The 25,802-nt window shown below is 41.7% G+C and overlaps 1 protein-coding gene across 5 annotated transcripts in view; it reads right to left on the reverse strand.

The window, feature by feature from the left end:
• Nucleotides 1-8,031: 8,031 nt before the first annotated feature.
• Nucleotides 8,032-25,802, reverse strand: part of LOC129212679 (protocadherin alpha-C2-like) — a 132,763-nt gene continuing 114,992 nt past the window's right edge. For 4 of the 5 annotated variants that reach the window (XM_054841613.1, XM_054841614.1, XM_054841612.1 and 1 more), the window contains exon 4: nucleotides 8,032-10,191. In XM_054841613.1, coding sequence (XP_054697588.1) covers nucleotides 9,881-10,191 — 311 coding nt within the window. In that variant the 3' untranslated portion in view covers nucleotides 8,032-9,880. The remainder of the gene's footprint in view (nucleotides 10,192-25,802) is intronic. The other variant, XM_054841616.1, reaches the window with a different exon arrangement.

The raw sequence follows: 25,802 nt of genomic DNA on the forward strand, positions 1-25,802 counted from the left end.
CTTCAATTCCAGCATGGTCTCTCCCACGGGGTGCAGACCTTCAGGAGCAAACTGCTCCAGCGTGGGTCCCCCACGGGGTCACAAGTCCTGCCAGCAAACCTGCTCTGGCGTGGGCTCCTCTCTCCACGGGTCCACAGGTCCTGCCAGGAACTTGCTCCAGCGTGGGCTTCCCATGGGGTCACAGCCTCCTTCAGGTGCCTCTACCTGCTCCAGTGTGGGGTCCTCCATGGGCTGCAGGTGGAATCTCTACACCCCCTCATCCTTCCTCCATGGGCTGCAGGGGGACAGCCTGCTTCACCATGGTCTTCACCACGGGCTGCAGGGGGATCTCTGCTCCGGCGCCTGGAGCACCTCCTGCCCCTCCTTCTGCACTGACCTTGGTGTCTGCAGAGTTTCTTACATCTTCTCACTCCTCTCTCTGGCTGCAAAAGCTCTCTCTAGCTGGTTTTTTTCTTCTTAAATATGTTATCACAGAGGTGCTGATTGGCTTGGCCTTGGCCAGCGGCGGGTCCGTCTTGGAGCCAGCTGGCATTGGCTCTGTCAGACACAGGGGGAGCTTCTAGCAGCTTCTCACAGAAGCCACCCCTGTAGCCCCCCCCCCGCTACCAAAACCTTGCCACGCAAACCCAACACACAAGCCCTGAGAAGCTGTGAGAAAACTTCATTCTACAGAGCCTTGAAGGGAATGAGAAATTGCTAGATAAATGTATGCCAAAAATGACTGTAAGAAATGAGAACATTTCTAGACAGGTTTCTAATGTGAATGGATTTTCACCAGCTATTGTTATTTCATTAAAGTATTGGCCCAGAAGCTTCACCAGAAATGGTTGTTCTACTATGTTAAATATAAAATAAACCTCTGCTGTGATGACAGCCAAACAGATAAAATGCTACAAAGTGCAACAAGCCCGTGTCTGTTTACAGGTGTTTACATTTTTGCATGTGTAAGTGTACCTGGAGCCGATGGCAGATGAGATAGGTATCTTCATTCAAAAACACTGCAAGAACTGGCTCAGGTCCCTTCAGTGGCTGATTATTTTAACACCTCCTGGAACTCTGGAGATTGACGAGTGAAAGAGGCCAAATGGGAAGAGCTAGAAAATTATAGGGCAAAGGGCCTGAAATTTGTGCCAGGAAAAATTAAGGCAAGACTGGTATGGCACACAAACAGTAAAAACTAAAACTATGGTTTTATGAAAAATGGGTCTTGTCAAATAAATGCAATACAATTTTTTAATGGATCATTGGCCTGATTTATAGACAAAACTGTGTTAACAACAAACAGCAATTTCTGTGCATTAGTTTGACACAACAGTGGTCATATATAATAAAGATGTAAACTGGCTACTAGATGTCTTGCAATATATAGTATGCAGCAAGTAAATGTCAGTCTTTCTCGGAGATCTTCTGTGCATCTCCAGGGGATTTCTTCTTCACCAAATGCTGCTAAATTAATAACGTAGGAGAAGATATAAAATTACTTAAGGAAAAACATGCAGATGACACATACTATTAGAATAGACGATGAGACACTTAGGTCAATAACATAGACTAACCTGAACTGGTTTGGAAGCTGGAGAGCAACTCCATATACTTCATGGAGAGACGCATATATTTTACCACATCCAAACGCGTTATCTTATATGATGAAAATGTAGGTCATGTCTGACTGGAGGAATCATATCCGTAACAGCCAGGTATTGAAAAGCGCTTTGGACTAGTCAGCGAACCAGTTCCATTGGGAGTTTGCGCTCTGTATGTCAGCTACGATTGTCCCTGGATATATAGGTGCTGGCCACACATGCCAGGGGAGGACTGGGACACAGGTCGATGGAGGTGGGTGATGTTTGCTGCCTTGGTCTGTGTCAGCCCTTGTCCACTCAACTTCACAAAGGGCTAAAAACCTGTGAGCCGTCACTTGCCGGAAAGGAAGGTGCACGGTGTTTCAAAATATTTTAAACAGTTTTCTGGAACAGAGCTTGGGGAAGATAGGTAGGTAGTAGAGCAGAAGAGAAGCAGATGTGATAGGCTTAGACAGGCAGTGTATGGAAAGTCTCTTCATTTTGAAGGTGTGTCTGGACATGGGCATAAATCCAGTCTTGCTGAACTTGCCCAGTTCTGCATTTTAAAACAAGTTTTTCTGGAGGAGACTAGGGGAGCTGGACTAGGGCAGGAGGAGGTGCTGCATGGTTTTCATCATCAAATTCTTTTATTTGATTTGACAGTGTATAGAAAATACAGAAGACGTAATTTTTCCCATGCATTTAAAAGAGGACATAAGACTTCTAGTTGAGCTAACTTATCAGAGGAGAGGAACAACATCCCTGACCTCACCCAGCTGCACAGACATGAAGAGACCTTGGGAGCTTTCAGGACGAGCTCAAGCAAATCACTCTTTGCCATGTGGGTGGGTGCGTGAGCATCAGGGCATCAGGCCCATTTGCCACCATAATCCCACCATTGATTGGCAGCATGTATGGATTTTGTAGCCAGCCCTACGTCTTTACATAGAGCAGGTACCAGCAGCCTGAAGCCCACTGGCATCTACAGTCAGCAATATAGATATGTACGACCTTGCAGTGTGAGGTCAGGGAGCATGGACAAGAGCCCCTGGGGTTAAGAGTTTTTAGTGCGTACCTCTGTGTTGGGGAGGGACAAGACTTAGCATAACATAAGTATTTTCCAGAGTCTACCCTGCAGGGTGTGCAGCCATCCTGTAAGTGTTCATTGCACAGCATACCATTTGGGCTGCACATGCTTACACCTGCAGTTTGCCTGTGACCTAATTATTATTTTATACAGCTGCATGATTCTTGGTAGACACTGCGGCTGTGAGTGCTTCACCACAAAACTCACTTGCTGTAGGGGTTTCACTTTGTAAGTTAATCAATGCAGAACTAACTGCACCATCAACATTGATCAGGCTGTGAAGGCTTTGGCATTATAGTACTGCAATATCGTTACTTCCAGGTTGCTTTGCATTAGCCCGTGTTCATATTAATGAATGCCAGCGCCTACATGGCTTGGCAGGTTCACAAGGGGAGCCCAGCAGTGCACAATAAGCGCCTAAGCAAAGATATTTGATAGAAATTTTGATTTTTTTTTCTTGGGTACAAACAACTGGAGCAATATAACTCACAGGTCAGCAGTTCCTGCCATCAGCCAAATAGCGTATTTGACAGCTTTGCAGATGATATGGGCTGTCCATTTGTGAAAGCTTGCTTGACCCAGGGGTCCATTAGCAAGATCTATAGGCAGAATAGCCCCTCCCTCTGACTAAAAGTAAGTGCCTTTAGTGTCCTGGGTTGACCTGTCACACTTTCTGGTATCTTCTACTGTTGTGGAAGAATTAATCCACATAACACTCCCACCACTTTCTGGCTAATAAATGTCTCCTTGCTCATGCTGCTGGCCAGAATCTGACCCCTGTGTGGCCAGCTGAGACCTTCCCTTGTATGTGCGAAGGGAGCCTGCGGATAAAATAAAACTAGTTTCACCTTTTTCTGCCATTTGGTCCCCAAGAACAGAGGGAGGTACTTGCGTCTTCCAGTTCTCAGTGCAGTCGCCCTTCAGGGTAAGATGCAGCTTATTGTCAGGATTGCATTTATATTGCAACTGCACTGAAGTAGATTAACAAGAGATTGTTACATTTGGCTTTGGAAAGATCAAGGTAGCTTTTGTGATGGTGGCAGTTTAAATTCAGTCCCACAAAGAACTTCCTGATTTTACAGGTAGCTGGTCTAACACAATTTGCACACCCTTGGGGTTAGGCAGCAATTCTTTATCGGGTAAACACCCATCAGGAGCTTTGTGAATCACTTTCTCAAATATCAGTACCTTAATGCTGCATAATCCCCTTTAAGGCATTGAAGAAGACAAGCAGAATTTCATGGCTTTAGACTTGTCCCTTATCCAGCACGCACCCCAGGTAGTCTCCACACTGCAAGTTCAGCGAAGTTGAGCCCCTTTATCCTGTCACCACGCAGCCCTGGTGCCAGCTGAAGCTGCCCACAGCTGGGTTCACAGCATCTGGGAAGGGCCAGGTTGGCGTAGCTGCTCTCGGCAGGGCCTGAGCCTCCTGTGCCAGCCCGTGGGAATGAAGTCTTGGGTCCTCACTGAGCCTAAGGCTCTTTGCACCACAGGCGATGAAGAGGAAGGTAGACACCAGTCAGTAATGGCTTTGACAGTGTAGAAAATCTGGGGATAGGAGTGGTGATGTCTGAAAAGCCTTAAGTCCTAGTGTACATAAATGATTTGATTTGTAACTGCTTAGCACACCGTTTCACATGTAGAGAGACATGTAGGGTTCTTTCTTTAAACACTGACAGAAGGAAGTGCTTCAAGGTAGGGAGTGATTCATGTGTCCCTAAAGGAGGGCTATGATACACTGGGGGCTTAGAACATAGGACTGCATCTACACACGTTTCCAGTCTAGCTTCCCCCAGAATCACGCACATTTTTCCCACTGAGGCTGCACTGAGTGGAATTTGAGTCCCAGAAAAGCTGAAGGATTTATCTAACAGGAAAACTATTGCAGTATTAAAAGTCTAGGGTGGCTGTGATTGATGTGTTTTAACAACTACTGTGTCTTGTCAGGCTTCTTGTGTGGCGCCATTCCTGTAATTAATGGGCAAGGACTTTCTAATTCTCCTCGGTGCTGCTCAAGGGGTGCCAAGACACTTGAACTTTCCATAAAATATCACCGAAGGAGCTGGAACAGGGCTGCCAGGGCCAGCTCTAGTGTTATGCCATCTCAGTGCTAAGGCCTGAAATCAGGTGTAACGCGCCAGCGCTGATGCAATACCCAGTGCTGAGTCCATAGGGCAGCCCTTCACGTCTCACATTTGGTAGGGATTCAGGTATTATTCCTGCTGGAATGGCGCACTGCTAACATGGGTTTTCAGCCGTCACCTAACACGAAGCCCCATAGGTGCCCAGCACCCATTCTATGTGCCTTATTGCAATGGTATGGCTGCGGGATTACATTTCCTACCTTACAGCATACATGGCGTTGTCTCTTCATGACATGTCCTGCTCCCCATAGTGGAGATCATTATGACAAGGAACAAGTGAGTTGAGTGGTTGGAGTGACAACAGATTTATGGCTGCTCTACTTGGTATGAACGCCAGCTAAATACCTCCAATTCTTTGTCAGGGTCCTGGTTTTAAAATCTAGTTTTCAAGCGTAGCATGTCTGTTTTGTAACATGCTCCAGACATCAGTTCTTAAATGTGGATGAGTTATTTACAGTCTTTTTTTCAGACACCAGTTACATAGCTCTGGGCGCCACTGGCAGGCAAACATTTTTAATATTTGCCAAACTGTGTGGCTTCTGAGAGATGTTTACTTTACTACATCTCTGTCATCTTTTGATGTTAAAACCTGTGTCAGAGTGATGGCATGGAGGCAGTCCTGGGATATGAAAGGGAATCCATAGCGCGGTAGAAGACACGCTCTTCTCACCATGTGGCAGGAACAATTCTGTGGTACTTCATGCTGACGGATTCCTTTCATTAGTTTTCTAAGCCAGCCAAGGGCACCTGAACTACACTTATTCTAGAAGTAGATGCATAATGTCACCATAGTAGCATCACCTTGAAAAATCAAATAGATTTGCATAATAGGCTTTACCTAAGCAATATTGCCAGTGACAGTAGGTGTTGCAGTCTTCTGTAAAACAACATAACTAGGTCCCAGATTTTTATATATATCTATGTAAGTGCTTACGTATATATACACACACACCTACCTGCACATGCAGAGCAGTGTCACTGGATCCTCTAGTGAGGGATGGAGGCCATAGAGAGGAGAAAGAACTCAGGAGAGTAGAGAGTACAGCACCTCCATACCAAGAGCTAATGGAAAATTAATTTATACGCTAGCAATACTGATTTTCTAGTATGTTGGTTTAAGCTGCACAAGGTCATTAAAATGTGATAAAAAATTATTTCATTACAGCTATTCTATGCTCTCTTGGTATGTCCAATTGTGTGAGCGCTGTACAAAGCCAGCCGCTCAGGCATGTGTGAGCGTCATACAAGGCCTAATATATACCAGCCACTATATCAATATATATAGCAGTTGTTAAAACACATCAAATGAGTGAAGGTGGCGGCAAAATGAAAGATGATCCTACAAGATACCAAAGCTGGCTGCAATTAATTCCATAATGGATTTTCATAAATGAAATTTGGGAAATGCATTTTGGGTTCTATGTTCTTCGCTTATGTAAGATCATTGAAAAACTTTAATTGGATCCCTGTGATGTGCACTGACCCAAATACTGAGCAGGCAGAAACTGCACAAGACTAAGTCTTAGAAGCCTAACGTAAAATGAGATAGCTTTTTAATGACAGGATGTAATTAATATACAACATAGCTCAGACTTAATTGTTATAAAAGCCCAATGATTTTGGCCACTGATCTTGTATGCATAAACCCCAGACTTCCATAGACAATATGCTCACAGGAAATATATGGATTCTGAGAGGAATAAATTGTTCAAGTGGTAAAACCAGAATCGTAATTTCATTGTTAATAAATTCGGCAGGGTATTTTGTCTTGCTCACTGCAGTGTCAGCAAGAGGATAAAAGAAACTTTTTTTTCCTGATTCTTGTTGGTCTTGGCCACCACCTCTGATCCTCAATTCCTATTGTTGTGTGGTAGTTAAACAGTATACCCCAAAACTGGAACAGAGTATGCAAATTCCAAAATCAAGGTTGTCAACGGCATAATTTGTATACTAGTTTTGAAATATCCAAGTTTCACTTAAGACATATCAGCATTCCAGTCAGTAGGGTCAGAAATTCATAATCTCATAGAAAAGTAAAACTAAAATCAGAAAAGGTTATGTGGGAGGGAACACCAAGGTACCGCACAGAGCTAGCACATTAGTAAATTCATTTGTGTGAGGAGTTTGCTTCTGCTTCTTCATATCTGGACAGTTTCTTTACAAAGGTGTATTCAACGGTTCAAATGTGGAAAAATATTTTAAAAATCTGGTGAGGTGCCTGATTCAAACTTCTGAAAACAGAGTGAATCTGTGAAACATATGTTCTACTGCTCCTCTCCAAGTTTTTTCTCTATCAGACCTCCATACTGGAATGCTTATCTTCAGATATTCTGTTTTGTCTACCAAGTAATGCAAGCCTACAATCCTCCTGCAGTAAGCATCTGCATCAAAGCCAGCATTGGCAAGTGTAATTATGTGTTAAAACAGGCAAATCAGAGACATACTGCAGCTCTTGGTTCATTCTGATAGAAGCAAGCCTTGGAAAACCAGCTTTGTATGACAACTGATGAAAAATGAATAAATCAGATTTGCCTATATAGAGGAAAATGTAAGCACTCAAAAGAAAAACAAAACAAAACAAAACAACCCCCCCAACCAATTAAAATCTAAAAATAATCAAATGTTAAAGCTTCCTGCAAGAATTAAATCTTTGTGGTGGATTTTTGCCAGAGACATTGAGGAGAACTACTTTATGATGAGTACAAAAGAACAGTATCCTTCTGTGTGTTTAAGTTACCACTGTAACTCCAGTTTATGAACATTTTGGGAACTGTTGGATTAGTCACCAAATAATAAAGGAAAACAAAAAAAAAAAGTCTAAATGTACTTGCATAGCACACGAGTGTAAAAGAACATCTCCCTCCCCAAATCTTCAGTTTCTTCCTCTTGGCTAGCCTTTAAAACTGAATCAAGAATTCTCTTTCTCAAGTAGCATCTTTTTCATTGCCAGTAAAACAAGACTGGTGGCAAAAGAAAACTCTAAACAGACCACATGAGGCCATTGGTGGTTCATGCTTTGAGATATGAATTCTTTTATTAGAGCTTTACCTTCTGTGATGTTTTAAGATTTGCTGCAGGTTCTTTAAAAATGAATCAGAATTGCCATATTCCAAACTGTCAGCAGTTTGGAAACTTAAAACATCCAGGACACGTCTCAAGAAATCCAGTTGTTCCCTTTGATCCTAGATTAAAGGGTCTGTCAGAAATTTTAGAGCTATGTAGTTTCTTACACAGTTCCAATTAATACGACACTTGAGCTTTATTCTGTGAATGTACAATAAAGTAGAAAACTCCTTGGAATTCCCTCATCAGCTATGTTCTATTTAAAAATACATGTATTGGTTTTATATCAACATTCTCAACCACATTCAATACTCCATTTATACCCTTAGGTTTAGCAATTCACAGAGCTTTAGCTTCACAGGTTCTTACCAATAAATCCCAAAATGCATGCATGGCTTGATTTAAGAAAGATATTTTACTTGTGTTTCATACACAAAAAACTGATAATCGACAGTGGCTTAAAAAATTAACACTACTCCACTTTTTCACAAGTGTACAAAAAAGAAATAATGAATTTACATTCAACGGTAAAGCTTAAAGTCCACTCTAATAATAGTTGCAATGACATTCACATACACAAGCACAGAATAAATATTTCAGGATTCTTATAAGAGCATACAGCATACATACAGTACTTGAATTTTACATAATGAGTGTTAGTAGGGTCAGAAATTCATAATCTCATAGAAAAGTAAAACTAAAATCAGAAAAGGTTATGTGGGAGGGAACACCAAGGTACCGCACAGAGCTAGCAGGTTAATAAATTCATTTGTGTGAGGAGTTTGCTTCTGCTTCTTCATATCTGGACAGTTTCTTTGCAAAGGTGTATTCAAAGTGCAGATTAATGTCAAAAAAGAAAAAAAAAAAAAGAAAAAAAATATATTCTTGTATTTATTAATACATGCAAGAGGCAGCCCCCAAGTCACCCGACAGAATAAAGCTGTTATTGGCAAGTGGCCGATATAATACAGATGTTTCAGGCAATTTTTCTAAAGCACTTTAGTAGCAGCAATTGTAATTTATAATGGCTCTAGATTGACTTCTGTTTGGGTTAAAGGGCATCATATTTCTTTAACATTTACAGCTATATTTCTTTATAAATAAATATCTCAAATAACAAATAGCATAGTTAACGTTTCTTTTTTCTCTCTTTTGCATAAGTGTCGTGGAAAAACTCTGACCTTTTCAGAGACATAATGTGCAAAATAATGTTAGAGTGGAAATAGGGACACAGAGCATCACAGTCAGTTACATTCCTGGGATGTCAGCCTAGCCCTTCTTACACTCCGAGGGCTAGCCTTGCCAGGGTAATGCAGGGCTTTAAGGGACAATTTTCCCAATGGCTTGCTTGGTAAGAGATAAAATTTATGGTATCTTAGAGCTGTAAATGTATTTGCAGGAGTGTGTACAATACGTCATATATAAGACTCAGTATTCCCACACAGTGACTTCTGAAGATTTGGAAAGTCTAGTCATCTCCTTTCAGACATTTCCTCCCCAGCCTGAACATCTTTGAACATTTGTGTTCATTGGGTGTTTCCTCTGTTGCATATTTACCAGCTCTTCTTGCATTTTCTAATCTGATCTCATATCACCTAGCTGACATCTGCACACAAATATTTCCAATCAGATAGAGGGTGCACAACATTATAAAACTTTTAAACCTGTCCTGTAAGTGTCATCAAGACAGGAGCACAGGAACCACAGTGCAGAGTCCAACCTCTCACTGGCTGTACTGTGAAGATTCTCCTTTTCGGCGTAGGAGAAAGGAAACTTGTGTCTGCTTTTTAGATTCTGAAAACAAGCCAGAGTGGAGAAAAAGAGTTAACACCAGACTTAATAAAGCTTTTAAGACAAAACCTGTTAAGCAATTTAGACAGACACTGTGAATTTCCTGCTGATTTTCTCAAGTCTGTACATACAGGAAATTTGTTAACAGTAGGAAGAAGTTGGGAGTTGCTACATAGGAGAAATCTGCCATTATTACAAAAACTGGCTAAGTGGGTTCTTTCAGTATAAACCCCTCACTGGTCACTGTTCTCAGTGGTGCTGTTGCCCTTTTCTTTTTTCTCCTGAGTCTTGTTTCCCTTCTTCTTTTTCTTCTTTTTCTTGGTCTCTTCCTTCTTGCCAAAGGTTATGAAGTCACTTTTGTCAATTTGGCTGTTTGGTGGCTCCTGCCGGATGGAGATGATTGCAGGAGATCCTGGGATAATGAATTTGTCTGGCAACTCACCAGGACCACCTTGTTTGGGATTGCCCGGTCCAAATTTAAAGGTCCAGCTGTTGCTGTTCACACCAGCTCCCACTGGGGGGGACACCTCTCCCGCCTCAGGTTCTGAAAAAGTCAAAACAGCAAGAAAAGCTTAACGCATCATGAAATACAAGCAGTCGGTGAGTATCAGCTTCCTATTTGAAAGCTATGGCGTTAGCCTGGCTCTACATCGACTCTTGGTTGCCTGGCTGCTCATCTGGGTGTTAGTGACTGGTTCTTGTCCAGGCTGCTCAATGTTGCACTGACTCACTCCACATACTGCTCGGCCCAACATGCGCCGGATCCCATGTTCTGCCTTGAAATACAGTTGTTCTCTATTTTTCTTCTACATTTGAAGTGCATGGAATCAGAGATCACTGTGATGCAGCTCACTGTAGTGTTTTATAGGATGAATGTATGTATGTATGCAATGTAGCTGAGCAGCAGACATGGCCCTAGAGCAAAACCAGGAGTGAACTGAATTGCCCGGGTAGAGATACTGCAGGACTCCTTCAGTCAGGGTGCAGAATCTGGTCTCAGAAATATTCATAGTCGTCTTCAAGGCAAGGCTCTAACAACCTGTTTTGGGTTTGTTTTTTTTTTTTTTTTGCCAGGAAACAGGATGACTCTTGTAAGAGAGTTATAAAGTTTTTCTAAACTATGAACTTATAAGTAAAATGGGAAATGGGAAAGGGCTGGTGCCAAATTTGTGGTAAGCTGTCAAGAATGGTTCAGAAGTAAATAATACTGCAGTGAATTCTCAAACCGGGAAAGTCCTCACTAACACATTTCCTTTTTCTTCTCTATAATATCATAACATAAAGGCTGAAAAACACAAGACTGGTGACTAACTCTTGTTTCTTTGAATTGATACGGTAGAATGGTAGATGACAATATTTTATACAAGCAAATATAAAGTGAAGTTCTGTCCCCAGCTTTAGGCTTGCAGTATGCAGAAAGTTTTAATTTTATTTCCATGATTTTGCCAAAATTGAGCTAATCAGATTGAAATCTTTATGTATGTTGTCCCAACAAGGACAATTTTCTAGCATAATGAGATGTAACACACATCAGGTTCTTCTATGAGAGAAAGTCTTAAAACTTGGCTGTTTTCTTTTTTTCTTAAACTTCGAAAATTTTTTGCAATTTGCATAACTCCCAGTAGGAACAGTATATAAATTTTAGGGTGTTATTTTAAGTTTTTAAGGGAACATGATCAGGGGAAAGCTTAATGCTTATGTATGGATGCTAAAGCCCTCAAATCTGCCGAAAACATTCTTATCTACACTCTAAAAGTGCAGTATCACAAACAAAGGACCTGTCACACTTGCAACTCTCCTAGCCACACAGAGATTCTTGCAATACCACACGAACAATGCCAATGTCACTGATCTGATTAAGTCTCAGCGTCATCGGATTCTGCATCAGAGCTGTCCATTTGAATAGGTAAAGATGTTCGGGGGGAAAGAAGGAGGTGGGAGTTGCATTGATACAAGGAAGGATTTGAAAACCAGCCCAGAGGGACTCCTCATCCCTTGGAAGAGGAGGCACAGAAAGAAGAAGAAACAGAGAAGTCCTCGGTCTCCTGCAGGTGAAAGAGGGCAGGAAGAGAAAACAAAGTAGACAATCTGCAGGGAGGTCTCCGATGTTTTGCCAGACCAGAGGACGCTGTTGAGTAAACCTCAGCTACTGACTGTTCTGTACCCCTGTATGAATGAAGAATGTTGCATTTGCTTTGGCAGCCATTTCATGAAATGAACAGCATCTCCTGTACTTCTTATTCTTTTATGATTCCTCATCTTGTTTTGTTTTTTCCTATTTTATGAAATAAGATGTATGTCATGCGTGCAGACATAAGGCTCTCCTGGTTCAAAAGCTAAAGAACACATTCTGCTACTTGACAATCTTTCTCTTGCCTGGCAGCAAAATAAACACCGCTGGAGAGCATGATTCCTTTTTAAGCATTTCCATACTTACACAGTACATCCATGTTACAGAGCCAAAGAAATGTGTATACATGACACATCAGAACTGTCTCAGAGACTGTCTGTGTAATAGATTTGGCACATGGAATCTCTGTAAAGGAGCTGATATGATTGCTTTTACAATGTGATGTTTAATCAAGAATTAGAAGAGCCTGTACACTTCTTTTCCCCCTAAGATTGTATTTAATGATTAAAAAAAATTTAATTTTGAGTTTATGTTCTTTCCAGGAACTGCTGAAGTTGTTTTAGTGATCTTAACCTCCCTAGTCTCAAATATCTTTTTTGAAGTTGTTATTAATGTGGAAGTTCCTCTATTTTTTCTGTAAATTTCCTATGGTCTTAACCATCAACTTCAGATTTTTTACATGTTTGTTGTTGGTAATAGCAATGTCCTAGCAAGCCCTTTCATACTAAATGCATTAATGTGAACCAGCTTTCATTTCTGCTTAATATAGTATTCTGGTCAGGTATGTTTCATACAGCTTTTATTTCTTTGAGACAATAAATTACAAAGGTGAATGCTGTGTGCCTTGGCCTTTTTCCAAATTATTAATCAATTGTCTTTCTCCAGCAATATAAAAATGTGAGCTTTCATATTGTACATAATAAATTGAGCCCTATTTGACAAATAAATCCTTTCTCCTTCCCAAGAAGCCCATGCAACATTCATTCCAAACAACATTGGCCCAGACCCAATGCTCTTTTCCTGTTCCTGGCAGGAAAAAAAAAAAAGCTGAAGGTGACCTCAAAACATTTTTGAACTATCCTTGCCCTCGTTGGGGAGAGCCCTGTAGCAGCGAATATTCCAAGAGCTGCTTTGAAGTGTACTGGGTTACCATACTCTATGGATCACAGTGCCACCACAGCACACCTGAAATAACACAGTGTGTGGTTGTGCCATTTTGATGTGACCATATTAGGCTGAAGACAGGACATGAGACAATGACAGTGACTTTATATTATCCGTTATACCACACAAATACAGTCATGTGCAAGAACGGAGCGTTCCTTTACAGTACAGCATCTCTTTTTCCTTGCATGAAAACTCTTGCCAGTCTAAGGGGGTGCACATATGCGTCTGCATTCTTGAAATCTAATTCAGAACAGGATACTGACCCTTTAATCTGGTTCTGCCTAGACAAATCCACTCACCAGATGAAGTCGGGAACATTTATCACAAAGCCATCTGACATAATGTATCCAAACACAACAAACCCATCATATCTACCCTGGAATCAGGATTCTGTCAAGCTAAAGACTAAGGGGGTTTGCTTGCCTTTCTATGTGTTTTTTTGCAGCCCCTGAATATGTTTGTTGTCCGTATGAACTAAGCATTTTAATACTCCTTAATACTCACTAAGCCAAAGGAAACTAATTATGCATGCTGTGTGGAGAGCTCACATACAAAAAGCCAGAGGCAGACAGAACCTAATGAGTTAATAACCATCATTTTCTGTGAGTGGGGCTTCAAAAGTCTCCTCAGGAAATTTTCCTTCTGCTGATTTACCTGATAACGTGTGTGTTTATCTGTACTGGCAGGCTGGAAGGTCACAGTTCAGCTGTATTAACAATGTTGTATATTTAGGCATTTCAGATCAAGGATAAATGTCACTTACCACCTAGTTTCCAAAGCTTCCTCAAATATCTCTTCTGTTTCTTATCAGCAGTAAGTTAACAACAAAAACTTTCCACTTAGATGCTATTTTACATTTAACAAGATTAGTTGTACTTCTCTTGCATATTTTCTGGGTCTTATTGAATGCTTTAATGTTGTTTATTAAACCTAGAGGAGCAAATCTGCCAACTGTATTTATACCACTCAATTTAATACGTTACACTTCTTCCAACAGCTACATAGGGGGTTTTGCCAGAGTTCCTACATAAAAGCACAGAATCTGGCCATTTCCTGGTGTAACTCAAAGGATTACTTTGGAGACTGCCTCTTTGCTTTTTTCTCAAGGGATACGGCAGCCTTCATGTTCAATGACCAAATGATTTACTTTTAAATTGCATACACGCAGCAGAACCCAAAATCTAGGCTGCACCTGCAGCTCCTGATGGTTCTTTGCCTGTGTGTCTGCATGCTAAAATGGGAGATGAACTTTTCACCCCTTCCATTTCCTACTGCTCTCACCAAAATACAAGTGTCTCAGTAGACTTTAAATGGACCCTAGAGCAACAGAGACTCTGCAGTTGAGTAGATCGTATATTTAGCTGGGAGAAAAGGACTTCTAGGTTGTCTTCAAAATACTTTTTCTATCCAGAGACTTGTCTGAAATTCCCAGGCAGATCTACATACTACCCCCCCCCCCCCCCATCCTAAAATCACCTATATGAACGCTTGAAGCAGTAAGGTATGGTGTCTAGCTACCTTTTTCTCTTCTAGAGGCATTTATGGGTCATATACTCTTGCCCTCTGCCTCTCACAGGACTTGAAAAACATACAAATCTCAGTCAATACTTCAACAAGTCCTAATTGCTTTGAAAGCATCTGATTTCCTACACCTTGTCAGATAGAAAGTCTCATGTGGGTGTCATAGGCTCCAAGATCCCAGAAAGGGAGCAGGCTGCAGACGAGCTGTGTCACCTCATCGAGCACAGAGCTTCTCACTCGCATGCTCCAGGCAGTCCTGGTCTGAGCACACAGGTGTTTCAGAGGTACCTAACTCTCCCCGTGCTCTGTGCAGGGAGTCCAGGCACCTATTACAAGGAACAGGGTCCCTAAAGTTTAGCTTGTAGTAGCTGTAGGCCCCTAATTTATTTTTTTTTCCTTAGCTGTATCCACAGACTAAGGTATCCCTTTTCTAAATTCAGCCACCAAAAAAGTAGGCAGCCAATCTAAACTATTTAATTTTGTTCTTGCTACAGTCTGTAAAGAGAGACAGGCATCCTCAGAAGGCAGTTCAACCCACCAAGCTTAAATGCCTGGTTTTAGATGCACTGAATTTTCTTTGTTCCTCTGCTGGAGCTGTATTACCTCTGCTTCTTTAACTACAGATAAAGCCCAGACGCTCAACGTAAACTAGAGAGCTAACTTTTGGGTGGCTAGTGCAAAAGGAGCTGAATTCCACCCTCAGGAGCAAGCTAAGCAGCATCATAGCTTGGAGGATGTTGTACTAATGACTATGCTAAAGTATTTAAAAAAAAAAAAAAAAGTTTTAAACTAATCTCTTTAACAGTGACAGCCACAAAAATCCTGTGCAACTATTTGCAAGATGAGGCCACTTTCTCAGCCCTAATCCCTTCATGGAATTTTTATTTAGGCAGGAACTGGCATCTTCTGTTCAGAAATACCTGAGAAACCTCAGCCATATTGTTGCACCACTTCCACCCCTTAAAAGGCCACATTTTGTTTATGACAGCAGTAACACCAGTACAGGTTGGGTCTTGAGCGATACTCTGCTGCAAAACTCCAAAGTACAGGTCTGTCACTGAGATTTACAGTGCTGTCTTTTCAAATGCAGCATTTGTGAATTCGCCCGATTGAAGGGTTGGCTTTCATCAGCTTGTAAAACCATCCGAGCTGATATGTAAGTGGAACAAAGTTGAAAAGCTGAGTGATGGGTACAAACAGTCTGAAATTGAGATGTCTTCTAAATTTGGGGCAAAATGCCTGCTCACAGAACATGTCATCACTCAGCCCACAAATCAATACCTCATCAGGTCCGGGCTAAGACTGCAGTTTCTATCTCACTGACATTTTTCTCTCTTTTTTTGGGGGGCACATGTTTTTTCCCTGTCCTCATATAGCCCCACAGCTCCAATCTGGTGTTTAATAGGAACGGGTGGTGCTCACTTCCCATAACGTGAGCTGGCCATATATTCTGAGTGTCATGTACATCATCTCTACCTCCTATGCCTCTGCTGCTTTCTTAAAGTACCTTTGTCAGAAAAAGGCTAACTCGTGTTAGAACAGATGTGCCCCTGCTCAAGGGGGAGAAGAGGAAAGCATTTCTGTGCAGCTCTGTCTCCCTGCAGAGACAGTTTTGACTGTGTGACATGCTTAGCCAAGACAGCAGCTTGCTTTCACTCTGTTCCACCCCTTCCCGCTCACCACTTTGTCCCTGTCTCTAAAAATTTGGTGGCTCATGGACTCAGGAGATCATTTAGATAAAAGCTTTCAATCAAACCATCATTATTATTAAGTGTAAAGGAAATCTTTTTAATTTTTTTTTCTCTACACCAGAACACACGGACTAAAGCCACTGTGAGACTAGGAATACCCCAGCATTAATCACAGACCCTTCTGTCTGCAAGTCAAAGTAGCAAAACACATTAATTAAATGAATTTATTTAAAACTGAGATCAGGCAATAAGCAGGAAGCAAATTGCAGAGAAAGCTAGTCATTAACCTGATTTCTCTCTTCCCTGCCTCCTCCACTGATGCTGTACTGACTGCAGCTTCTGCCTCTGGCAGGCTTAATGAATATTCACTCTTATAAAGGTCTGACATTCCGCACTGATTCCGAAACAGCACATCAAATGCAAACAGCGTGCACTGAAAAACCCTCTCTATGTCATTTGGAGGATCTCTGTGGACATTCCAGCTTCACTGATCTTCACTGATCATCCCTAAGCCTTTTCGGGATTAAAATGCCCATTTAATCTTTTTTTTTTTAACAAACAAACAAACAAACAAACAAAAAACTCCTCCAAAACCACAAACAACAAAACAAAGAAAGCAAATAAAAATCCATCATCAGCATGATAAAATGACAGATACTGAACTGAAAGACAGAAACGATTCAGTCAGAACAAAGTTGAATCATTTTAACTATCAGTTTGCCAAAGAATCCCAACCGTCTCTAAGGACTATGTCGATTTGGAGTCTTAAAGATAAAAACCAAATAAAATTCTCACTCTCTGCCCTTCCATCTGTTTGATCTGTTCTGCACTAATGATTCAGAAACAGGAGGAATGAACAAAATGAAAACTTCTCCCCACCAAGGAGCCTGTAGCTTTAATCCAGTGCTTGGATTTAAAGTCAGTAACATTAAACAGGGTAATTATAGCACATATGTTGTGGGAGATCCATACCCCCCCCCCCGAACATTCAAATACAAAGCAGGGGGCAGGCACGGAGGTCACTTCCAGCTCAGGTTACTGTCCTTGCAAACGCTGAAATTTAATTTAAATAGAGATTATCTATCTCATTATAAGAAAACAATCTGACGTGGCTGTGTATTAAAGCAATTGCCTCAACTACCAAATAGCTCTGCCAGCGTATTCTGAGATATGTGAAAGCAAAAATTGACTTGCTTGCTAGGACAGCCTGCTGTGGCCAGAGCACAACGAACGGCTTCTCGCAGAAGCAAACAGAGCCCAGTGTCTGCAGCCCCAAGCTCCTCTCACTTTTCCCTAACAGAGGCTTTTTCTCCCACAAAAACATCAACCTTCTCAGGTAACATCTTTCTAGTCCTGTACTTGTGCCCAGTCCTGCTCCCATGGGTAGAATTTGTCTTGAAAGGACTTAATGCTTGCTCAGCACAACCTTTAACTTTTTCCTCACCAAACTGAGGACTAATCTGCTGCATCACCAAGATGGCATGCACACACATCCAGGATGCTCCGTATCAGCTTTCCAGCTCTAATCGGATGCTGAACTCATCTTTGTGTCGTATGCAGAGGTTGTTAGGGAGAGACTACTCCTGCAATATAAGGTAAATGGATTTTTATTTGGGCATTTCACCAAGCCTGCAGGCCCACAGTGACCATTTTGAAGAGTTCATAGTTGAAAACAGCCAAAAAACAAAAAACAAAACCCAACCCAGATGATTTTCATTTTATAACTGTCTTGTAAATGTAGTGTGGGCAGCTAGAGACCAGCCGTTCTGCCCTTGGTTTAATGCAAACAGTAAGGTAAAGGGCAGTCAATAGTGCAGGAAAATTGGACTCAGTGCTGGGGAGACTGCTGTGCCCCTCGGTACCCAGGAAGGGAGTGGGGAGAGGTGGGGTGGGAAGTGGCCGGGGATCAATGCTTCCCCCAAGGACTCGCAGCAGGTTCAGCATCGCTGCTGCCTCCCCCACCTCCACCAGAGAAAAAGCTTTTCTTTGCCTTCACGTCAAACCAGGGGCTATGTACCCTCCTTAAATGCCTTCAGCTGAACCAACCAGAGCAGTAAAGAGCTACCAAGGCCTCTGCTGAGGGCTGATTTTAGGATTGCTGTGTGACACATCCCAAAAGTGTAGACTTTGAGACAAATCTTTAAAAACTGGGTTGTCTGATTTGTGGCTCAAATCTCCCCCTGGATGTGACCAGGATGGAGGTGGCATTCTGACTGCTTTCAGCTGGCTGGTGCCGTGTGTGGGTGCTGCCTCTGTTACATAAAGACATGAAATAATGCAAAGAGAGCAAAAGTCATTTCAGAAGACAAAGCTCCAAATGGCAGGAGGACCGGAACATTGCTTGGCCTGTATTATGGAAAGCCAGTTCTGGTTACTGTGTTCTGTCAAATGTAAAGAAAAGATAATTTAATTCTTACATACAAGTACTTCTATGTGAAAGACAACAGGCTCACAGACCATCATAAATCCTGCTGTGAAGGTGAAAAGGAGGAAGCATTTCCCGGCTGCTGCTGCAGCTTGTAACAGTATTCTGCAGCCAGCCAACCCCTCCTCTTTGCTCTCTGCTGGATGAGCTGTTGAACTGAGGCCAAGAGCACAGACCGTCCGGTCTATCTGGTCGCCTCCTGCCACTGGAGGCCACTCTGCTTCTATGGGGTGATCACAAGACCAGCAGCTTGGACTCCTGTCTACAGCCACCTTCTGCCTCAGCGCCCATCTCAATGACTGGCTGTGATTGATTCCCCAAAGCAGGAAAATTTCAGGTTGGGGATTTCAGACTACCTGAAGGGAAGACAGAAGGCAGGATTAGATGTTCTCCTAGCATTGGATCTCCTGGACAGGACTAGCTTGTTTTTATTTGTGTCCGCCTTGAAGAGTGAACAGCCTTAAGAGAATTCAGTTCAATTCAGACCCTTCTGCTATCCTCCACAAAACTGTTTATGAAGTAGCAGCCTCTACAGCTGTGAAAACCTTCTGCAGGTAAACTTGCCTTGGCACAGCCCATATTACTGCTGGTGCAGAAAGAGGAAAAAGCCCCGCATGGCTGCCAGAGCCCAGTGCTGGTAGGCAAAAGAGAATTCCCCACTTTTTTAACTAGGCACAATTAATAGAAAGACAGTAACTATGGAAACCTGAAGCATCAATTTTAGTCTTTCGAAGCAGAATCTAATTTTAACCAACTAATTGGACGCTTGAAGTGGTAGTGAAAGAAAAAGGGATGGATTTATTTCAGTGCTTTTAGAGGTGTCTATTTTAAACATCAATGAATGTGTGAGCTTCACCACTTAGAAAAAAAATAGCAGAGTAATGGACTCCTAAGAAATGGTCTTAAAGGATAACTTTTTTTTTCTTTCTTCATCATCTACGTTTAGCTTACAGGCTTCAACCATTCCTCGTGTATATGGTTCCCATCCCAGCAGCCCAAACCATCGTAACCTCCAGGCCAGATGACTACAGTGTGAAGCTTTGTGCTTGGATCTTCCTTTCAAAAATGCAGTGCCTTGTTTCTCAGAGGTTGAAGGTGGCTCTGTGCTCTGAACCTCGGAGCTGGAACCTGTTCCCTGGCTCTGATCACAAATAAAGGGATAATTTTACTGGAATTTTATGGATGAAAGTTGAAACTGGCCTTTATCTGGACCATAAAGAGGAAGAAAGGGTACTATTACTGTTTAGTTTGGTTTTGTTATCCTCAAGGGATTTCTTCATTTTGAAAGTAAACTATACCATACAGGTATATAAAATTAATTTAGACCTAGAAAATCCTTTAGTCGACCGACTCTGACCAGTTTATCATTGACCCTCTGCAAAACTTCTCCACCTCCAAAAGCCAATTAACTAAATACATACTAATACAATGTCTATTTTGATTCTCACGAACAACTTGCCCTAAAAAAGGTAGGTTACTTTACTTTGCTATCTTCCACGGGAAGGGGCTGTAAAACTGAAGACAGCGCAGGCCTCAGAAAAGACTCTGGCAGTCCCTTGCACAATATGTATGTCACATTAGCAGCTTCCCATCATCTCCTGTTAGGATCACATCCCATTATTATTCCTTTTTACTGATATGGGATGAATGGAGCTAAAAATATTTCACGTCAGCTAAAAAGGAATCTTAATTAAATGTGATGAGTAACTGCTAATACAATATGATAAGCCCCCTGGATAAGCACGCTACGCTATTTCTCTGTTTTTCAGAATCCTATAAACGTTCTCCGAGGAGAAAATGGAGGTGACCTTGTGAAGACTCCCCACATCCATTCTCCTACTGCAGAAATAGCTTTGCTCTTTCAAGTGGTTGCAAGGTCTGCACTCAGAGGACTTTTTCTTAGGTTGTATATAAATCCTGATATTATGACGATTTAGAGTCATCTGGGTTTTAACTCTTTAAAGTAGATTATTTTGGTACTGATGAGATGAACCAGACTGACTGCCCTGGAAGTCTAGACCAACTGTATCATGGCTCCTTCTACCTGGTTGTCCTCCCCTGCAGCTAAAGGTGTCCTCTCTTAATTGAGAAGACAATACCTGCTTGAACCGTATGATGAAAAGTTTGCCTTTGGTTTTCAGCAGATGTGTATCTGTGTAGTTTTGCTGAATTCAATAGATCTGCATGCAGTTCTGCTCTGGCTGGCTGTTGAAAGCCAATTTAAATGTGTTTATGAACCTCCTAACTTGTTCAGTGCTTTATTCTACTTGGTCACGAGGACTGAAATCAGAAACTGCTAGGTGATTGCTGTAAAGGACTGAATATATAATGCTGAAATAAAAGAAATGTAACAAAGAGATTACTTGAGGGGGGATAATACACAATTATGGAATATTAAGGTATGTTCATCTAAGTAAAGATGAGATCAAAGTTAGCAGTTGCTTGAAATGGATGGCACTGCATTGCAACAGTAATTTTAATAAAGTTGCAGATGCCTTTTGTGTTTTGGCTCTAGGACTACATTTTCTTAAATATTCATCGGATGGTAAGTATTACGTCTGGGAGACTTAACACAGACAAAAAGTGGGTAGAGCCATCTCTGTTAATTTTTGATCACTGTAACCTTTTCAGAGTAGAGCTCTCATAATCCCAGTTTAAGAGTTAGTAAATGACCTACTTTATATTTCAATTATTTTGATTTTAATTTTATAGCCTCAGTCATACTTCAAGCCAAATGTCGTTCCCTCAGTGGAACAATTGGAGAAACAGCTCGGGCTTGTCCTTCCATGTGAAATGATGCTTTCCGTTATACTCAAGAACTGCTCATTTGGTAAACTCTCAAAAAGGGCATTGTTCAAACAGTTGTAGTAACATATCAGAAAGTTATTTATATAATATGCCTGCCATTTCACTTCTTTGAAGGAAATATTAAAAATGGAAGAACTAGCTTGAAATGAACAGGAGGATCAAATCTGGGAAATGAATTATTACACATAAAGTGTAATGGTCGTAAAATGGATGTCTGAGAGCAAAGTAAGGAAAATTAACTTCATTTCTACATTATTGCTTAATGGAAGCTGACCTAGAAAAAAATCCTATCCTGATTAAATTTTAGAAAATTGGCATTTCTTATAGCTGTGATTCCTTTAAATGAAAAGGCAGGGAGAAAATCAAGGACAGACTGTATCTGGATTGATAGCATAGTTATTTTCCTTCCTGGAAACGTGTCAAATGCCCAGGTAACTAGGACAAGCTGTCAAAGAATAAAGACATTTAAAAGATCTTAGTGGTTAAAAAGGCTAAAAGGCAATCTTATTGCTTCTTGAATCCTTCACTTCAAAAGGAATTTTAAATTGCCATCTGGTGGGATCCACATGCAGAATATTAGAAAAGTATTTTAACACTGAATTAAACTTTGAACTTCTGTTTTCCCATTGTAATTGTGGGTATATACATACATGTTCATATACAATTGGTTCATTTGTTTTCAATTTCTGTGATTGTTGAGAAGGTGAGCGACTGGCTTCTTAATTTATTACGTATACACTCTATGTGTAAGCAAACTCAGAACAATGCAGAGAGCAACTGCTGACAGCAACAGGGATGGACGTGGAGTGTCAGCCTCATGTACGCCAATCTGTAATGTGGACACTTCTCTGGATAGCAGAAAGGAAACCGGTGCGTTGATACATTCTTTGCATAAACTGAGGTCTGCTAAGACCCACAGTAGTTCTGGCACCGCGGTGGACATACAGAATGTAAAGACAATGTTTCTTTCAGAAACTGTAGGTCAAATCAGATGCTTACACCTCAGGAACACTTTAAAGATTGATTTGACTTGGAAACGTGAGGTGAGACCGCAGTATTTGCAATTCCATCAAAGCCATATGCGGCCAGGGCCTCCTGAACCAGTCCTTGTGCTTCCCAGGATGGGCCAAGCCCTCTCCAACCTCAAAGAACACCCCATTGCAGATTCTACTTTCCCAGCATCTCTCCTCAGTCACACAGTTAGGAGGAGGTCAGGTCAGGCTTGTTATATTATCCAGTCTGTACCTGGAATAGTAGCTTAATGGCTATCATGTCCCAGTCCGTTTTAATCCCGGCAGATCACTCAAATTCACAGAGTCCTGATGTGTGGTGCAGCTCACATCTGTCAGGTCATACCACGACAAATGCATACGCCTGCTATAGCAGGTAACACTGCTCTCCCACTCAGGGAGCCCCGGTACCAGGCAAACCAACTCACCCCCCAGCTCTCTGGCTCTCTCAGCTGACTACATTTGGTGTATGAGTTGGCAACAGCAGCAATTCTGCATTGCAAAGGTGTGAGACCAGCACATGTCAGCAGGGAAGCACAAAGCCAAAAGAGCTTCATCGCCCCTCGCTTCATAAAGGGGGACTTTTGGTCAGCTATTTCAATATATTCCCTCACTGGGGGGGGGGAAGCAACTTCTGCAGCAAAAGGCCAGTTGTCTGGACAGCAAGAGCAGATTCATTAATCTTGATATGCCTCGTCCAATAAGTGCTAGGTGTAAATGGCTGCAACCCTGCCGTTGCTTCATAGTCCCCCTATGACCCACGACTGCAGCGCTGAACCTAACTTCAACGTATTCCCTTTACACCAGACTTGAAGAAGAAATGGCTTGGGGTAGCCAGCAGAAACAGTTTGTGACAACAAGGAGAAAAAAAGCTCTATTTATATCTCTTCCTGCTGACACATGGAATAGCACACGCTTCATTCAAGCATACACGCAGCTGCTCAGCGGCTGGAATTTCTGCAGCGGCTTAGAGACTGGAGGAAGTGCAGTCAAAGCACATATAGTGTGTACTGAGGAGAAAAGACAGCAAAAGGATGCTATAAAATTTGTGCTTGATTTAGTTCATTCGACTCACCAAAGAGGCACACGATTCTGAATTTTATATTGAAAAACATGCGTGCATATTTACTGAAACTAGCACTAACATTTAATACCTCTTCCTGTAAAAACCCAGTATAATCATGCATGCAGATCTTCGACAAGCAGCTATCGACAATGTTTGCATTAGCAATTATCCAATTTGCATCTCTAGTGAAACAACTCAGTGAACAGGCAGACAGATTTATATCTCTGTGGATGAGCAAATCTCCCAGTTGCTTAGAGCTGATGTGTCAGTCTTAAGGAGGGGACAAATATTTAGGCTCAACAGCAAATACTGACATGAACTGCCTTGCCGATAGTATCCCAGTGAAACAAATAGCAGAAATTAATTATGATGGCTTTCCTCTTTTTTTTTTTTTTTTTCAGGAGTCAGAGCTTTCCTTTGGCACATAAATATTTCTGAGAGATACAGACACAATTTAAAAAAAAAAAAAAAGGTGAGAGGCGAAGCCAACAGTATGCCAAGAAAACAGCTGTTTATAAATACTGAAAATAATCTGTTAATGGCTCAGCTGCTCTCTTCAGGGCCTCAGCCATTCACCAAAGCCTACCAAACAGTGCCAGGTGGGATGACTGAAGAAGCTGGGGTAAACTCATTGATCCAAGGCCACACTAGGACCCAGACTCATTTGTTTGGACAATTATGTCTGCAACTGCACCCACACCTGCAGAGCTTTCTTAAGGCAAAACCCGCTTTTTGTCCCCTCTATAAATAACTTCGGAATCAGTTCCTACTCCTCCCAAATATCCTTCCCACTCCTGCCTGCAGCTCTGATTTAGTGCTTGTCTCCAGAAGCCAAAGTGAATCACCCATTTCCTGCCTCCTAAGCCTCAACTGTCACAAGCCCCTCTGCAGGTTTTCTGCTGCTCCTCCAGGTACTTCTGCTTTGGGCTCAGTAAAAAAAGCTGTATTAAGAAAGAAAAATGCTGAGCAGGTGGCACTGCCATAGTCTAACACACACAGAGAACGGAATCAAGCTTGTTCCCTTGTGGCTGTTGTATTTTAATCACAATTAAATAATGAAAGAGCATAAACTGCAGCCTGAATTTTCTCATGTAGCTTTTTCTACCCATGTGGATTTTTGTGTCTCTAGTCTTTGCACTGTGGGATCATGTCATGCCCATTCATCCTGCCAATTCTTGGAAAATTTGTCACTTCACTAGTATCAGTAGTTTTGTGATTTTGTGAGAATCTCAGGCTTCACAGGAGGAAAAAAAAAAGTTACTTTTGGCTGCTAATGCACCAGAAAGCAAATAAAAGGAAATCCTTCTTTGGTTTGTTTTTGGTTTTTTTGTTGGTTTTTGTTTTTGTTTTGTTTTGTCTTTTTTAAATCATCATTTTTAAAACGACCTCTACTTGAGGCTTAAGTTTTGAGTGTTTGGGATTGACAGCATAGGACTGACCCAATGCAATTTCATGGTCTGTTTATCCATCCTATTCTCTGCCCCATCATGCATTTAATAACAGGTGTTCTCCCTTACCCAGGCATCTGTGACAAACGGAACATGCCACGCATGCGTTGCTGCTGCAGAGAAAGCAACTGCCTTTGTAAATTTAATTCCAGTCAATGAAGAGCTCGTGTCTGAGAATCACAGAACTGAGTAATCAATAATCATGGTCTGCAAGACAGAAAAATATCTTCCGATGGCTTCCTTCGAACCTGTGCACCATTTTCTGGATTCTTTTTTAGCTTTCCAGCTTCCCTAAAGGCTGTGTGGACCAACGCTGTTATCCTGCATAACCGTATCTGGCACTTGACCTGAATATGTTTCTCCCGATTAGGCAGTGACATTCTCATCTGGAAACTCTGTTTGTACATTCAAACTGTTGTCTCAGCATAAAGGTGTACCCGAGCTATTCTGAAAACCCAGCTGAATGCGCGCTAGGATGCACGTCTATATCAAAAACTTTAGTGGCTAGTATAATCTGGAAGCTTTCACCTCCAGATTCCAGAATTGGCTGCACCTTACAGCTCCCATCCTATGCGTTGTGAAGTGATGTGTCTCTGTCAAGTGGTGGGAGAGACAAACCTGTGCCAACCTCAGCAGAGAAATAAAAGAATGATTAACACATAAATAAGAAATAGCCAGTGGCTACTAGCCTTGATTCTTCCAGGTCAAAAATGAAACACAAGCAGGTCTGCAAAGGAGGTAGAAATTTCTGCCCAGCACCTCTCCTCTGCAGTAACCAGGAGACCTCACTGCCAGGTGCAATTTGCCCCCTTCCTCAAATGCTAAATTTATCTCAGCAACCAAATATTCCACTGACCTTAATTCATATAATGTATTTTTTTATATTTA

This window comes from Grus americana, chromosome 14 (genome assembly GCF_028858705.1).
Source record: "Grus americana isolate bGruAme1 chromosome 14, bGruAme1.mat, whole genome shotgun sequence".
NCBI lineage: Eukaryota > Metazoa > Chordata > Aves > Gruiformes > Gruidae > Grus > Grus americana.